Here is a 17,798-nt window from a genome sequence, read left to right on the forward strand (position 1 = left end):
ATACAAAGTTCAATTGTGCTGGACTCCAGGGAACACTCCCCTTTGTACCTGCTTTTTTCCCCTTTACTGAGGCAAGTGAACAGAAGACCTCATTTAAAACAAAGCCATACAATCCCATTCCACTTTGTTAAGTAATGAAAGAAATCACCAAGTTAATGGGGTGGGGGGCTGTGCACTATCTAGTCTAGAAATCATTTGTAAATGTTTTTTTTCCAGACTGTGGGTCACCACCCAGTAGTGGGTAATCAAATCAATTAATGTGTCTTTCCAAGCATGGTTTTAATTTTAAAAAGAGAAAAACAGTAATTAAAGGGGAGGAGAAAATAGTCAAGAGCCTGGTGAGTATTCACAGTCACCACAGCTCTTTCTGAAATGGTCTTTTGGGGTTCTGTTCACGTGCTTTGCTGTGCCTTGTGCGTCACGTTTCATTATTGGAGGTTGTTCTAGAAGTGTGGGCAATTGTCACTTAGAAAGTCTCGTTTCAGAGGCTTCCCGTGGGATCCAGTTGTGCTTGTGGCTCCCACCTCCTTGTTCCAGCACAGTGAGATCATGGCCTCTCTCCCTCCCTGCAGGCTCAGCTTCCCAGGACCACCTGGACCTCACAGAGCTCATCGGTGTCCCATTACCCTCCTCCGTGTCCTTCGTCACGGGCTACGGTGGTTTCCCAGCCTACAGCTTTGGGCCGGGTGCCAACGTCGGCCGGCCAGCCAGGACCCTCATCCCACCGACCTTCTTCAGGGACTTCGCCATCGGGGCGGCGATAAAGCCCACCAGCACCCACGGAGGTGCGCTCTTCGCCATTACCGATGCTTTCCAGAAGGTCATCTACCTGGGCCTGCGGCTTTCGGGCGTGGAGGACGGCCGCCAGCGGGTTATCCTCTACTACACGGAGCCGGGTTCCTCCGTGTCCCGTGAAGCTGCCGTCTTCTCCGTGCCGGTGATGACCAACAGGTGGAATCGTTTTGCTGTGACCGTCCAAGGCGAGGAAGTGGCCCTTCTCATGGGCTGTGAGGAGCACGGTCACGTCCTTTTCCAGCGATCTTCCCGGCCTCTGACCTTTGAGCCCAGTGCCGGCATCTTTGTGGGCAACGCAGGAGCCACGGGGCTGGAGAGATTCACGGTGAGTTTCACTCCGCTCCGCGCAGACCGGTGAAGCTCGGACCTGAACTCCTGCACCCTAAAGCAGGAGCAGTGACCACTGTTACTTTGTTGGATGGACACCCCGTGGGAAGGGCTCTAGGCAGGGATGCCAGTGATCTCAGTACTCTACAACAAACGGAGGCTGCTGCATGACACGCTGCTGGATCGTCTGAAGGTGGACATAAAGGCCCCTATCCTGAGGCTGGGGCTTTTGGTGCATCCTGTAATTCCAGCTCAGGAGACTGAGGAAGGAGTTCAAGTCCACCCTGGGCTACAGAATAAGTTATAGGCCTGTCTGGGAAACTAGTAAGAAGCACTTTGTTCATTGAAAGTCACGCCTAAAAGAGAGTCAAGCCGGCTAGTCTCAGACGATTTAATTTCTCCATGTGGATGGCAGTTGTGCTTAAATCGTTTCTGCAAAGATGGATGAATCTGAATGGTTGGAATGAAGGGTCCCTTGGTTTTCATCTCATGCACATGCGTTCTGAGCCAGGCTGCCTCCAGGCCCTAGAGTAAATTAGACATTCTAGGGGAGGCCAGAGCGCTGGCTCTTCCCTGAAACCCCAGTACTCAGCTAGCCGTGGGTCATGAGTTCCAGGCCAGCCTGAGTTACGGAGCAAGTTCCAGGTTGGCCCACAGACTGAGATTCAGTCTCAGCACTGGGCATGGTGATGCATACCTTTAACCTCAGCATTCCAGAGGCATGCCGATCTGAGTGAGTTCAAGGCTGGCCTGGTCTACATAGTGAGTTTCAAGACAGCAAGGGCTACATAGTGAGACACTGTCCAAAAAGACAAAAAAAAAAAAAAAAAAAAAAAGGAAAAAGACACCACTAGAGGGCAGAAATTGAATGTATTTGTAGCACGGTGGGGATGCTGAGGCCCAGTGCACTTGTCACATGTGTACATGGCTGTGGTGTCTTGGAGAGTGAGCGTCGGATCTGGTGAGCCAGTGGGACTTGGACGAGGGGGCTGCTGGCAGGCCTCCATATGACGAGAATGTCTAGCAAGGAAGTTTTGAGCTTTTGGGGTACGGGGAGACACATTTCAGGGCCTGCTGCTGACGTGCGGGGCCCGGGAGATGTTAGGAGTCTGCCCTTTTTGTTTATATTCTGAACCCAAGCTAAGGAGGTCCATATTCCATGGGAGAAAACAAGGAGAGTCCCCTCAATGCAGAGCCAGAGTTGGGGGTTTGTGTCCAGCGCTCCCGTCACCTCCATAGACAGCACCGTTCCCATGCTGGTCCTTTGCGGTCCTCTCCTCACTGGGGTGCCCCCATCTCTCTCAGGCAGTGTGGCGGACACATGTAGAATGCCTCTCATCTCTCTCTTCCCCAGGGCTCCATACAGCAGCTTACCATCTATACGGACCCCAGGATCCCTGAGGAGCTGTGTGAAGCTCAAGAGTCCTCGGTGAGCCTCTGCCTCCCCCCACCAGGGGTCTGTACCACCATCCCCCAAGCCAGCCAGGGGAAGGCTGGGTGCCCAGCCATCCTTCCCCCTCAGCGTCAGGCAGTCTAAAAGCCTCTCATCATGACCAGCACTGCCCCAAGGCCTATTTTGGGCTTTTGGCTTTCCTTCACTTTTCAAAGCTCTTCAGCCGTCTCCTTGGAGTGGGGGCTGTGTGTCTTATAAGGTGTTCCTGTGGCTGTGGCAGGCAATGGCCTGGTTTCCAGCCTTCCTGCCAAGAAGGGTGTCAGGATTCTAAAATCAGAGCTAAAATGCTAAGATATTCTGGGTGTAAAGCCCTATAAAAATGAACCTAAATTTAGGTTCATTTTATGCTTGGCAAGTGATTCAATTCCTAAGTTGGGGGTGGAGCGGGGAATCAGGGAGGAACGATGGTTCCTGCTTTCCTTTCTTTTTCCTTCCTTCCTTCCTACCTTCCTTCCTTCCTTCTTTCATTCGTTCATTTGTTCATTCCTTCCTTCCTGCCTGCCTTTCTTTCCTTTCCTTCCTTCTTTCCTTCCTTCTTTCTTTCCTTCCTTCCTTCCTTCCTTCCTTCCTTCCTTCCTTCCTGCCTACCTTCTTTCCTTCCTTGCTTCTTTCCTTCCTTTCTTCCTTCCCGCTCTTCCTGCTCTTCCTCCAGGATTTGCTAGTAGTGGCATCCCTGTGTAGGCTGGGGATAAGGGGATACACTTCAGGATCTGTCCCTTCTTCCAACATCTGACACACACTTGGAGACCCAACTTAGTGACAAAGCCTCAGTCAGACCCAACTCAGCAGGTCAGTAATCAGGAGGGCAGCAGGAGGAGGAGGAGAAGGAAGAGAAGGAAGAGGAGAAGGAAGAGGAGGAGAAGGAGGAACTGGAAGGCAGTCAGGGGGAGGTGCTGTCTGAAGAGCCTTACCGGCAGACAGGAGCATCAAAGCCAGATGCAGGCAGTTTGGTATTTCCTGTGACTGTGGCTCTTTAAGTGATGTCAACCTCTGAACAAATTAGAAGTTGGTTTCATTAATTTGGGCCTGTTTGAATTTCTGAACTCCTGAGCCTGTATGACATTCACGGGGGCTGGGAAAGGGAGGAAAGGTCGTTGTCATATATTTGTCTCTGCTCTGCATTCATTAAAACCACGTAGAAGTCTCAGAACACAGGGTGCACTGCAGAGCCACAGCACAGGCTCCTGGGGTGACACAGAGGACTAGCTGTGAAGGACAGGCAACACTTTGGATGAGTGCTCCCTGAATAGGCTCCAGTGAGCACCTTGCACAAACAGGGAGCAAAGGGAGCTTGAGCACAGCTGGAAGGTGAAGTAACACAAACTATAGCAATAGTGTGGCTAGAAACAGAGTAACCAACCATGCACACCTCATTTCCCACCCTGTCTCTGATGCCCACGTTTGCAGGCACAAACACCACACATACATGTTTTCATATGTACATTCTTGTATGCATGCATATCACACAGATGCACACACATGCATGCAAATGCATGCAAATGCACGCATACATGCACATGCAAATGTACACACATGCACAAAGTTCCTCCACAGGAGTCTGCTTGTCAGTCTCTAACCTTCCCAAGTACCCCAATGCTATGTACCAGCTCTCCTGCCTTGTTTGTGGTGTGACTTATCTCCTCATAGGCATCGGGAGAAGCCAGTGGGCTTCAAGAGATGGATGAAGTTGCTGAAATCATGGAGGCTGTCACCTATACCCAAGCCCCGGTGAGTATGGGTACTAGCCCTGTGAGTGGGTTAACTGTCCTAGGCTGTTGTCAGATTTGTGAAGTTAAGTACCAGAACTTCTGGGGAAGTTTAGAGGGTCCTTTGCTACCTCACTCCCATATCCAAGCAAGCTACCAATTACTCAGGGACACCTGTATATATAATTATGAAAGGTGTGCAAAAGAAAAAAGGCGTGGCCTTGGAGAACTTATTCAGACCCTCTGAACGTCAGGTCTCTTCTACAGAAGGATGATAAAATCAGTTGTATCTGACAGGGTCATTGGGGAAGTCGGTGAGTCTGAGAAAGTGCCTGACATGAGAGAAACTGCCGTGAATGATATTCAGTGTTGCCTTGGACCCATGGGAAAGCAGCCCTTGTCCCGGTGTCCACATCTCTCCCTCTTGGGACTGTGTTCTGCAGCTGAAGAGAAAAGGGTTTCCAAAGACTTGAGTCAGACTGTGAGAATAACAAGGAGCATCTGAGCTGCAAGCAAAGAAAGCTCCCAGTCTTGGCTCGTTACTCTGTGAAGGCACTTATGATAGAAAACAGGGAAAAAGAAATAAGGCAGAGACCTCAGGCAGCAGGGATGTGGACATGGCAGAACAGAACCATAGTCTGCTAGTGCTTGAAGGACTTAGAGAGATGTCTCTACCAAACTGCCTATTTTACAGATGGGCAGGCAGATCCAGAGGGGGAGCCTGCGCAAGGCTGGAGCACAGGTCTCCCGACGTCTATCCATGGGTTCAGGGTCTGGGTAGGACTGTGAGAGTTAATCTCCGAGACCGTGGCCAGTCTTGGCAGAGGTGGGGGAGCCAAGGATCCAGGAGTCCATGTATTGCTTGGGGACAGTGTTGGTGTCCTGTGTGCCCATTAGGCTTAGTCGCCCATGGACATTTCCTGGGCACAGGTCAGTGGGACACATGCTCAGGGCTCTGGGCATGGTGCTGCTTCATGGTATACAAAGAGGGAGGCTGACTCAGCCGGAGGTGCTAACAACCTAGCAGTCCCCAAAGAGAGCCTGAAAAGAACATCAGGGTTTGAGAGGCAAGGAGGCTACAAGGGTGAGAGTGAAGCAAGAATTTGGGAGGGGAAGGCGGAGACAGCCAGCTTGGGACAAACATGGAGGGGGAGGCGGAAGAGCTAGCATTTCTGTGGATATGAAGGTCACGTGGTCCTTACACTGCACAAGGCAGGCGGCACACGATGACCACAGCACTGCAGGAACAAGGACTGACATGTGGGGGTGGGGGCGCAGCATCAGCCCAGAGAGGGTGTGACATCCATCAGTGAGGAGTGATGGAAGAAAACTGGCTGGTGACTTGGAGAAGCAGAGTGTCTCTGGGGAAGCCCATTCTTTCCTTTCTCAAGTTCCCAGGTACTTGAGAAAAGTGCTGTGCATCCAAGCCCTGCCCAGAGCAGGTCCTAGCTGTGCTGTTCCTGCTGACTGGCCTTCAGCAGGACGCACAGAGCATGCCTGCTGCGTGGGTTGGTGTGAGGGGTGGACAAACTGCCTGGTCCGGACACTCAGGTGGTCCTTGGCAGACAGCAGTGACAGGTGAAGGCTTGTGGTAGGCACCGCAAACTGACTGGTGAGGATTCCAAGAGGCCAGGGGCTCGTGGGCAGACTCAGTGAAGCGTGCTTAGGGTTTCCTGTTCCCTTTGGGACCTCCTTCACACCTGCTTCCTGGTGTCCTGTTATGCAAAACCACTATGGCTGCCTCTGCTTTAAGAGGATTCCCCCAGGTCTAGCCCTGACGGTCCCCAACACCCACAGTGCCAGATGTCATCCCCAGGGAACTCCTGTCCTGCGGGTGTCCCTTCACTTACACATGCTCACTCTCCAGAGCTCACCCTCCGCTCTGCCTGCAGTGTCCTCTCAGAGAGGGCCTCTGAAGTCTGTTCTAGAGGATTGGGTGCGGAACAACCACGTTGTTGCTCAGTCCACATGGCCTGAAGCTGACAGAGTCAGATCTTAAGCTAAGGGTCCAGAGTACTCTCCACCACTCTGCCCTGAAAGGTGTCATGGCTCTTTTTGACAGTTACCCCCACAGCACAGGGAATTTCCCTCTTGCTCTCAGACAGTCCTTCCTTGCTCTATTTGGCTTCCCTCTTGATCAGAATCTCACTTCCCCATGTTCAGCCTTTGTAGCTTTTGCTACCCTCCCAGACATGAGCACTAAGTGGCAAATAGAACTAGAGCCCGCCTGCCAGCCCTCCCTGCCCCCACTTCCCACTTAGTGAGGTCAGGACCTCTGCTGCTCTGTGCCTGTCTCTCCCCAACTGCATGCCGATCATATACCTTTGCAGTTCTGGAAAATTCACCTTTGGCTGAGTTAGTATTAACACCTATTTCTCACTCCCCTGTGCCCAAATATGTGTGTGTGTGGGGGGGGCAGACAGAGGTCTTTAATGAAAAGGCTGCTTCCCTGGATGTTCAGTCTGTCTGGATCGAAGAACAAGAATCCTCACTGGCAGAGAGCTCTGCGGGTAATTCCCAGCCACACCTAAGGGCTCGGCTTCCCAGACATGCCATCTGGGACTTCCAATCCCGACAGCCTTGGATAGCTCCGTTTGCTGGAACCCCCACCTCCACCCGTCCTTCCTTCCTTCTGGCAAATTCCAATCCACCTTAGGATCCAGGCCAAATCCCCTCCAATGAGGCCACTCGCTGCCATAGCCCCTCCCTAGCTTGGCTCTTGCTATCCTGTGTGTTCCATGAAGTCAGTTGCCGGTGCTAGGCTGTGCCCCTTCTGTGCTCTGGCAGGGGGAGGGTAGACAGGCTGGGTTCTTTATTCCTCTTTCCAGCCCCAGGGTTCAGCCAGCAACCTGACACCCAGTGAATCCATGGGAGCCTATCTGTGGGATGAGGGCATCTGGTAGTGACTGTGAAGGTGGACAAAATGAACAAACAAACAAGCAAACAAACATACCTCCATAATAACTTGGGAAGGACTGAAGGCTCTAAAACTAGGTCTTCCAACACTGTCACAGCCCACACTTGGTTCCTCGTAAGCATCACCTCTGAAGCCCACAGTCACCTGCTCGGGATGAGGCACCTTACTTTCTCCTCAGAGTCAGCTCCCCAGAGTCTCACCTTTCCCCAAAGCAGGGCTCAGGTGGCCAAGGCTGCCTGGCTAAAATCCAGTTAGACAAGTCAAGGATTGTAAATGTATTCTCCTTGAGAGGCAGCTCAACCTGTGTCAGGCTTTCCCTCCTGTTTACCCCAGCCTCACCTACTCCAAGTATCTGTTCCTAGGCCCACATGTCTTACAAAGTACCCTTGCTTCCAGCCATGGGCACCCTGTGAGGCTATGGCTGGGCTTCCGTGGGCTTTCCTAGCTCCATCAGGACTCCATGGAAAACAGGGGAGAACATACCCATCCCAGGGTGGGTCAGCCCTAGCGGGGGGGTGGTGGTGGTGCTGCTTTTCCTGGGTGTTTCCACTCCTTCAGCACCCCTTCCTAGCGCCTACCTTTTGGGTTTTTCAGTGCTGCACCCCAGGCTCCTGGGCCCCCTCACCCCCAGTCTACACTCTTCCAGACACTCTTACCTTTAGCACTGTCCTTGCCCCTGGGTCCAAGCCCGTTTCTCCTTTGATTCATCCTCCATTGTGCTACTTCTACAGGTTCTGGCCTGCAATTTTTCTTTGGCCATAGCTCTGGCCCAGCTCAGGAAGCCAAGACCTGATGCCTCTAACATTCCCTCTATGCTGTCTGGAACTCCGCCTACCTTCAAGGCCTGTTCCTTCTTTCATACCTTTGCCCTTTAGATGGCACTTCTATGAGTCATTGGCAATGGCTCTGGCTGGGTGCTCAGAATCATTGCTTCATACCTTTGTTCACCTCAATTGCAGCTTTCTAGTAACATGGAATATCTCACTACTGAAAATGCACAAACATTTCTATGCATTTATACAGCATTTCCTTTTCTTTTTTCAGATCTGTTTACTTTTTATTTTATGTGTATGGGTGTTTGGCCTGCATATGTGTGCAGTGCCCACAGAGGCCAGAAGAGGGCATCAGTTCCCCTGGAGTAACAGGCCAGTTGTGAGATAGCAAATGGATGCTGGAATTTGAACCTGGGTCTACTCTGGAAGAGCAGCTAGCTCTCTTAACCACTGAGCCATCTCTTCATGTTTATTAGAACATTTCTTATTGCCTCCAAGGTACAGAGGAGAAAGTGTGGGCCCAGGGAGGCTGTATGATTTGTCCAAAATAGGTCAGGCACCTAAATAGAAAGCCAAGTCTGACTGTAAGGACTGAACTATGAACTCTGAAGTCTCAGTCCTCCCTGTTATGATGGACCAAATGTTCACTATTCCCGCAGTAGGATCTAACACTAAGAGAAGAGCCTGATCTTGTTAAAATGTGCAAGGAGTGCTGCAGTAACAAATAAGCCCTGAAACTTTACTGTCCTAACACAGCAGAGAGGTCTTTCTCTTCCACACGCTGAGTCCAGCACTAGGTCCTTCCATTCAACCCTCCATCCTCCCTAGGAGCCCACAGCCTAGAAAAATAAAGAGACTGAAAGCTGACAACCCTGGCATTCATGAACTGCTTCCAGCATCCTGGGCTGATGTCTGGACATTTAGGACAGGCATTGAGGTTCCTGCCTGGATTTCTGAATTGCTTCATTTCCAGCTGTTGGGTTTTGTTTCCCCCAGTTGCTGAGACTGGTTGAGACCTTGCCTGGCTTTGGAGCTCCCCTGGAAAGGCGCCTACACATCCATCACTGTCAGAGCCTTGTCCACTGTGCTGCTCTGGGGCTACCAGCGCAGCCTGACGCACTAAGATAACTCCTCATATCTTCCTGCAGCGCAGAAGTGTGGTCCCTGAGCTTAGAGACCCTAGTCTGAGATCAGCAATGACTCTCCGGACAGTGAGTGGGATGGAATCAAACCCAGCATTCACCTCTTCCAGGTGTGGGAGGTGCGATGCTGTCCAGAGACACAACAAGTGTAGGCATTCAGGATTGTTTAGGATTCTGTGCATGAACTGCTTTCCATACTTTTCCCTGCTTCCCTGTTAAGAAAACCCTTTTTTACTTAAATAGTTCATTGCAAAGTAAGTCTCCTGTTTCTCTCTTCAGCCTAAAGAAGCACAAGTTAATCCCATAAGCATGCCTCCTACTTCCTTTTCTCCTGCTGAGGACACGGAGCTTTCTGGTGAACCGGTACCCGAGGGAACTCCAGACACTGGCTTAAGCCTCCCTGGGCACAGCATCCCTGAGCAAGGCAAGTCCTGACGTCCGAGAGTGGCAGTCTGTCAACGAATGAGCAACATGCATTCGACACACGGTGTCACCATCCTCTCCCCCTTCAAGAGACAGTTGATAGTCACAGCCCTTAGAGAAGAGACAGGGAAGCAGAGTCCCAGAGAAATTAGGTAGCCCAACCAAGACCTCACAGCAGAGCTGCCACTTGCTTTCCAGTGTCTGAGCTTGTAACTTGCGGGCTCCCCTCTGCTTTCCCTGTAGGAAGGCTTAAGGGAATCATTGTAGCTAATTGAGTACCTACTGTGTGCTGAGTGAATACATACTTTTGCAGTTCCACTGCATTTTACAGGTGGAAAAAGCCAACCCCTGAAAAGAGGCAGGCGAGGCACTCACGAGCTCACAGCCTCAACTTAGCGTCTCCACTTGTTCTGACTCCTGCCAGGAGCTCTCTGGGTCTGCCCAGCTAACCGATGGCCAGAGACTGGCATGTTCACCCAGCAGGTCAATGGCCACCTAAGGAGGAGAGCAGGCCCCAGGCTCCACCCTCTGCTCCTCTGCATCTGCCACCTACACTAAGGTGCACAAGCAAAAGCCCAGAGGACATCTGTGATCCCCTAAGCAGCAGACTGACATGAACCCAGGGTCCGAAAAGGGCCAGCGCTCTGAGACGTAGGGGCAAGGTCACTCCAGCAGCACTGTCCACCCCAATCGCCTGTAGCAGGGATTGGCTGAACAAACTCGATGTCCTTCGGCCACGTGATGGGGATGATCTAATGAGTTAGGGAGATGATAGTGGAGTTCTCACCATTAGACGAGCTTCCAACACTACTGCAGCCACCACTTTGAATACATGATAGTCAACTGTGTGGGGGATGCATTGCTCATTTGGTACAAGATCCACGGCAGGTGGTTTGGATTCTCGCTGTTAAACTTCTGTGTTTCAAAAGAAATCTTTTACAGTAATAGTTATCCTTGCTCTCTTTGCTTCTGGCATCGATCAGCTAATGAGTGAGATTTTAACAACTGAGCTTGGGGAGTCTGTGGGAAGGACACTGAGACTACTAGACAGGAAAATCAGTTTAATAAAGGGACTAAGGAATCTGGAAGATGTAGCAGGGGGAAGCCCGGAGGGCAGGAAGAGCCTGAGCCAGCTCTGAAGGAAGCCCCGCATGGCTCCTTGCTGTGGCCTGGGACATGGCTGAGGCTGCAAGCCTTCCTAGTCCTCCTTGGGGAGTTGTTGTAACCGTCCTTGCCTCCTGTGAATGAGAGGGGATGCTCTAAGCAGGGAAACTGTACTTTCTATGTTCCTGCGACACTGGAGCGTCATCGATCGTGGATACTGTTGGGTGGGTTGGGACCTCTGAGGAGGGCACGGGTAGGGTGGCTTTTCCGGCCTAAGAAGGCGAGAGCTGAATGGAGGCCAAGGCTCCCGCCTGAACCTTTCGCCTGTACCCGGGAACAGCTTTGCTCCTCCCCCAGCTGACAAAAGGCTAGAGGGGATCCCCCAGAGCTGGGTCAGGTTCTCCTTTTCTTGAGTAGACAGCCCAGGTGGTGGAGAGAAGGGAAACTGTTCCCAGAGAGCCATTCTGCCTGGAAAGGGCTCTCCAGTATTTGAGGCATGTGTATACCATGTTTTCTGACAGTGTCTGCTCCGACTCCATCCAAGCTGACACTGGACCAGTAGCTGCTTGCACAGCATCCCCTGGTGGTCAGAGCAGGGAGGACCCAGGTGAGGGCCAATGCCGGACAGACCACTCCTAGAGTTCTGTGGATCAAACATGAGGTAGCACAGGGTCTCCTGGAGATATTAGGGCACATGTAAATGTACATGTATGGAGAAAGTCTGGCTTGGAGGCAAGCCTGCCTGGCTCACAGGCCCTTCCCAACCGCTGTTTTCACTATGACTTTGCTCCTCTGCAGAAGGTGACTAATTATGAAACAGGCCTGGTAGCACAAGCCAGTAACCTCAGCCAATTAGAAGACCGCAACAAGAATATATCCCAAGTCCAAGGCCTGCTGAGGTTACAGAACAAGTTCACGGCCAGCCCAGGAAACGTAGCAAGACCCTTTCTCAACCCAGAGATGTAAAAAGTGATAGAGCACTTCTTAGCTTGTGTGAGATGCAAGGCTCAGTCTTTAGCACTGCTACCAACAGCACTAGAAATTAATGATTATTATTCTAAAGTTGTGAATAGAGCAAGCTACCTGCCCTGGGGCGTTATCGAGGAGGCTGAGAATGTGGCATTCTGGTCTGGCGGGAGGATAAAGGCATGCATTCACTTCAGTGTAATCTCTGCTTTAGGAATCTGTTTGTCTTTTGAAGCTCTCCAAATTGTCGGTAACAATTCAATCAACGTAGAGTTGTCGAAACAATAATAACAGTAACAACAAAATAATAGTTTCTTCCCTTTCTACTCCTGTAATCTGAGAGAAGCCAATATTCAGCACTGTGAGTTAGCTGTGCATATCCATAAATATATAGACATCTATAAAAATATGTTTGCCAGGTAATAATTACCACATAACATGAATATGTAATAGGATAATCACATGGAATGATGGTAGAATGCTGGACTCATATGTAGCCCTTATATGTTCCTTGAACATAGAACTCCGGTGCTAATGAATATTTGTGAGTGGCTCTCTATGTGTCAGGTGCTGTCCCCAACACTTTCCTCATATCGGCTAGGTCAGACAGTGCATAATCATTAGAAGAGTTTCTACTCTCTGAGGGAGAAATCATAATCTCTACTTGTAGGTGAAGGAACTTGAGGCACAGGTTAAACATTTGCCTTATGTCGCATTCTGGGACGTGGCAGAGCGGGATTCCAGGCAGCTGGAGGTAGCAGAGCCTGTGCTGAAAGCCAGCAGGCCCTAAGGTCTTGCCCTGGTCTCTGGGGTGCCTCTTTCCTTTTCGTTTTGTACTATGGAATCATGGACACCGTCCCAAGTGACTCGGTACAGAGTTGCCTCGTTCTCTTCCAAGACTGCAAATCGTAGTTGTTGACGTCACAATTTCTGCTTCCTGTAGGGTCTGGTGAAATTCTGAATGATACACTGGAGGTCCACACTGCATCTGGGGACCCCAGTACTGATGACGGTTCAGGGGGTGGCGCCTTGTTGAACATCACTGACGGGCAGGTGAGTGAGTGGTAAATTAGATTTGATAGCCTAAAAGGGGAATTTTTTTCTTATTTCACATTTGATGGTGACAGGGGCACCAAGGGGTTCTAGTTGAATGTCATCAGGACTGACTGATGTCCCTGTGGTATGGAGAAAGCACAGCGGTCAAGTTCCAGGAGCACACCAGCAACAGTGGAGGAGAAATAACCCCAGCTTGTCTTCACCCAAGCGTGGTGATGAAGACAGCATGCTCACAATGGGGACCACCTTGCACTGGATCCATAGGATAACCCTAGCCCCCTCAGGACAGAACAGCGTTCACTTAAGGCATGCCCACAATATTCTCAGCAATTGTCTTTTGCATCTACAAAACCAGCTTGAGAAATGCTTGGTCTGATAGGGGCATGGATCAACTCCAGAGCTTGTGCACAAGTGTGAAGACCTCTGTGAAAGCTGGGTGCAGTATAAATGCCAGGAGCTTGGATAAGAGGATCCTAGGGGCTTGGTACTCATTCATAGCCTAGCTCCCTGTTTAGCAAGAGACCCTGGCTCAAAAATAATGTGGAGAGCCATGGGAGAAGACTCCCAATATTAATCTCTGGTCTCAACAGGCTCATGCATGTATAAACAAACTCATACACATATATGCAGCCACACCCACTCCAGTACACATACATGAAAACTCCCGGAAAACAAAAATAATGTGCCTGCCTTAACCCCCGTGTAACTATGGCTGGCCTGAAATTCACTGTATAGATCAGGCTGGCTTCAAACTCAGAAATCTGCCTTCCTCTGTCTCCTGAGTGCTGAGGTTAAAGCTGTGCACCATCATTCCGGGCAAACAAGCCCCTTTTTATGACACCAGCAGCCGTAGCTGTTCTATTTCCCCATTTGTTGCGAGACCTTATAGAAATCTCTTCGTTGCCCAGAAGAAACTAAACTACAAAGAAAGCGAGAAAGGCATGTTGGGGCCGGACTGGACTGAGAAGGACAGAGTCCTTCCTGCCTGCCCATGGCTGAAGCACCATGGAGGGCAATCCTTATGTCAGTACGGGTGGACAGGAGATGTGTGTCGAAACAGAATGTCCAGAGCTGCAGCCAGCTGACTCGGGAATCACTGACCTATGGTCGCTGGGTGTATAAGCAGATGTTGGCATGAAATGTGAGAGCATCAATGCCTTGGAGATGTCTTCTCTCCCCTGGATTTTGTAAATCTGGGACTGGTCTGAGACTGGGGTGGAATCACAAAGGCAGATGTGCCCCGAGTCAGAAAGCTGCAGAAATGTCAGGTCTGTGTAGGAAGAGCCAGGCACTCAGTTTTCCTCAGCCATAGGCTTGTTGATCTCAGTTCTCCTCAGCCATAGGGACCAGTGGCAGGGCCTCTCACCGTGTCCTCATTTTCAGGGGTCACCAGCAACAGCAACTGGGACGGCCAGAGCACCTGGTGCCACTACTCTGGAAGCAGAGATTGGCAGTGTGCCTACTGGGAGCTCCACCCTGGCCACGTCCACCCAGAACTCCAGGGAAGTGGCCACTCCGGTGGGTACCTTGAACATCCATTTCACTTCCCCTGCTAGGGCTTGTCCCTGGTAGAAGCAGGCACTAGCCTCCGATCTGCAAAGCGCAGAGTGGCAGCACCGTGGGACAAACTTAGGTGGGCATGGGCAATTGTCTGCAGGGGTCTTAACTCACTAGGAGAGGTTTGCAGAGGGCCGTACCACACCAGGCACTGGTCCAGCTTGCCAGGGCTGACTGTCGTTAGGGTAGGCCGAGTTCCCAAGACACAGTGGTCAAGGGATGGAGGCCTCCCCGAATACCCTGTGAGTGCAGGCCAGAGAGGTAGAAGGTGAGCCTGGGAGTCTGAAAACAGTATCCAAGCAGGTGAGATAGATAGATGTGACAGGTGGGAGCCAGAGGAGCAAAGGCCAGAGGCCCACACGGAAACTGAAGGAATCGCGTGCCTGTGGAGTCAGCAGGGGCCCCTGATGTCCGCTGAAGCTGAGAAGACGGGGCTGGAGCAGCCCAGAGCATGATGGCTTCTGCTGGGAGGCCCGGCAGCATTTAGTAAAGCAGCGGCCACTGAAGCATAGGAGAGGGTGAAGAGATCTTAGTAAGATTAGAATTCTAGGAAGATAGCCCTGGCTTCTAAGTGGAGAAAGGACAGAGGAAGTTGGCCTGGGTATATGGGGATGGGTCCAGGCTGACTCCAGGTCCAGGTAAGCAGGGGTGGCCATGAACATGCCAGATGTTTTCAAAAGCTTCAGTGAGTGAGGAGCTCGAAAGGCATCCTTCAATTTTTTAGGCACGATTCTGAGTGACATCAGAGAGGGCAACTTTAAATCCAGGAGGTGCTGAGAGGAGCAAGAGGCGGGAAGCGATCGGGTGATTGGCAGTTGTAGATTAGCAAGGGCGGAGACTAAGGGCAGGTCTTAGATGTGCCTGTGCTTTGACAGTGAGGACAGGACGGGACACAGATACAAGAGGGGCCTTGGTTGTCTGTCCCCTAAAGCCATGACATGGATCAAAGTGGCGGTCCACTAACCTGGCCCTTTGGGATGTCTCTCCATTCAGGATCCAGAGAATGAAGAAAATATAGCAACAACAGCATCAGGGGATGGCGAGGTGCCCACTGGCACTGCTGGAGAAGCAGAGGCTGGCAGCGTGCCCACTGTAGGGACAACTCTGGAGCCAAGAGCAGAAGCCACTCTGGTAAGGAGAATGAAACTCTGCAACAGCCTTGTTGGCGTGTGTGTCTCACACTCAGCCAGCCCAGACGGCCCTGCCTGGGGTGTAGGGGGACATCTCTCTGACCAACGCGAGCTCAGAGGTGGGGCTTGCTTTCTAGGACTTCTAAGCTTATGGCTCAGCCCCTGGGGTCTAGCAGGGCCTGAGGGAACAGGTGGGTAACCTGTGTGGGTAGAGGAGTAGAAAGGAGTCTCGGGGCTGTGTGCAGAGCCTTTGTCCTTATCAGCAGAGGCCAGGAGCCAGGGGTGTGGCCTGCCTCTGAGGGAAAGAGGTGATGGCATTGCTGTGGGCTGTGGCCCAACAGGGTGAGGTCATACTGCCTGAAGTGCAGAGAAAGCTGGACACACATCCCAGCTGGACATTGGCCCAGTCTGTCCCGGTGATGTCCTCACAGAGGCTCTCTACCCATTGGATTCAAACCTGACTCCTCAGGCCACTCTTGTGTTCCCACCTCATGTGCCTGGACAGTCCCATGCCAGCTGCCTCATATGGATTTATCTTCCCTCTTCCTTCTATCCCATATCCCATGAGAATTGTGTCCTGTTGGTTTTCTACCTAAAGCTGTAATTCACCAGTATAGGCCCTGTCCGAGCAGGTTCCTACCCACCAGGCTCACTCTCTGTAGCATCTCACAGAGCCTGGCCGGATGTTCCTGCTTTTCTGGGAGGTTTCCCTGACCTTGACCTAACTGACCCTGCTCCCTTGAGAACCCAAGCACCGTGGTCACTGGCCTTCTTGGCTGCACCTGGGGCTTCTGTGTTCTAGACCCGAGCCACAGCCTCCTACTTCAAGCTTCTCTCATTTTTTTCTTTGTTTGTTTGTTTGTTTGTTTTTTCTGCTCTGCAGTCTTCTCTTGCTGCAGATAGAGTCCTCCCCAACTTTTCCTGCCTTCACCTTCATGCCTGTCCTTCATAGTTAGCCCAACAGCACTTCCCCAGGAAGGTGCTGCCATGGGCTGTGAAGGCTCTCTGGCCTTGTCCTTGGAAGACCTCTTCATAATTGTAAGACACTTCATCTTTAGGACATGCCTGGCTCCCTAGCAGACCATGAGCCTGGTGGGGACATAGCAGTCCCCTCAAATGATAGGTGCTGCACTAATATGCATGAAGGCTGCAGGCCTGGCCGGGTCAGCTGCCCACCTCCGAACTCCTCCACAGGCTAGTGACAGAATTCTCCAGCCCACCTGATCATTACACAGAGGAGTTCAAAGAACAACTGGTCTCCCTTTCCTTCCCTTTTCTCTCTTCTGTTTCCTTCTCTAAAGAAATAGCATGTGTCACAGCAGGAGAAACCCAGAAAACTCTAGTTCTAGTCTTAGCTTAACAGAAGCTGGAGCTCCGCTAGCAGAACTGTTTGGAAAAAGTAGGGCTGCCTGCAGAGATGATGTGCTCCCCTGACTGCAAGTGTGCAAATTAAGCCCAGATACAAACTGAACAGAGATATCCAGCTAGCTGGATCCCAGAGGTGTGCTGAAGATGCCCAGAAATGTGTGTTCTCACCAAGCCCCAGAGGCCTGTACCCTGAGATACAGGGAAGTGGCAAAGAAGCTGCTAAGAACTGATTGCCCCAGTGGTTTCCCTTCTGTAGCATGTGCACAGCCACTGAAACAGGGATGGAGATCACGTGGCATCATCTCATGCCAGTTCTATTCCAGGGTCCAAACGGTGAAGAATGGCTATCCCCGGCTGCGTCCAAAGTGCCCCTCAGTGCCTTTGAGGAAGAGGAAGCTAGTGGGACTGCCAACGACAGCCTGGATATCTTCACACCCACTGTGGTCCTTGAGCAAGCCAGCGGTGGCCCTACAGACATCCAGACTCCTCTTACACCCATAGTGGTCCTTGAGCAAGCCAGTGGGGGCCCTACAGACATCCAGACCCCTCTTACACCCTCGGTGATCCTTGAGCAAGCCAGTGGGACTGCCAACAACAGCCTGGATATCTTCACACCCACTGTGGCCCTTGAGCAAGCCAGCGAGGGCCCTACGGACATCCAGGCCCCTCTTACACCCACAGTGGCCCCTGAGCAAGTATTTACTACTGTAAGTCCCAGCTGGCATCCTCTCTGACTCGTGGGGACAGAAAGGTTGGCATTCTGGGCCAGGAGCCGTTAAGGTCCTCTGCACGCACGCACACACACACACACACACACACACACACACACACACAACTTCAGCTCTGTTGTGAGATCTCGGGAAATTTCAGCCGGACGGGGGAGGGACAGCGGCAAAAGGGGTCAGGTTGTTGGGTTCTGTGCCACTCTGCTACCACCTACCTTTGACTAAGAACTTTCCTAGAAATCAATGTCCCAAGGTGGGGATGAAGGGTTTTAGGAGTCACTTCCGTGACTGAGCAGGGTGGGAGGGTGCTGGTAGGTAAGGACTGCCATCACAGGAGCGACACCTCCCATACTGCA

General features: G+C 51.5%; 1 protein-coding gene across 2 annotated transcripts in view; it reads left to right on the forward strand.

The window, feature by feature from the left end:
• Col15a1 (collagen type XV alpha 1 chain) overlaps positions 1-17,798 on the forward strand; it is a 103,570-nt gene that overhangs the window by 32,406 nt on the left and 53,366 nt on the right. For both annotated transcript variants that reach the window (XM_021641499.2, XM_021641497.2), the window contains exons 3-10: positions 573-1,120; positions 2,477-2,551; positions 4,223-4,303; positions 9,393-9,537; positions 12,550-12,659; positions 14,046-14,180; positions 15,213-15,350; positions 17,041-17,424. In XM_021641499.2, coding sequence (XP_021497174.1) covers positions 573-1,120; positions 2,477-2,551; positions 4,223-4,303; positions 9,393-9,537; positions 12,550-12,659; positions 14,046-14,180; positions 15,213-15,350; positions 17,041-17,424 — 1,616 coding nt within the window. The remainder of the gene's footprint in view (positions 1-572; positions 1,121-2,476; positions 2,552-4,222; positions 4,304-9,392; positions 9,538-12,549; positions 12,660-14,045; positions 14,181-15,212; positions 15,351-17,040; positions 17,425-17,798) is intronic.

The sequence above is a fragment of the Meriones unguiculatus genome, chromosome 3, assembly GCF_030254825.1.
Source record: "Meriones unguiculatus strain TT.TT164.6M chromosome 3, Bangor_MerUng_6.1, whole genome shotgun sequence".
NCBI classification, from domain to species: domain Eukaryota; kingdom Metazoa; phylum Chordata; class Mammalia; order Rodentia; family Muridae; genus Meriones; species Meriones unguiculatus.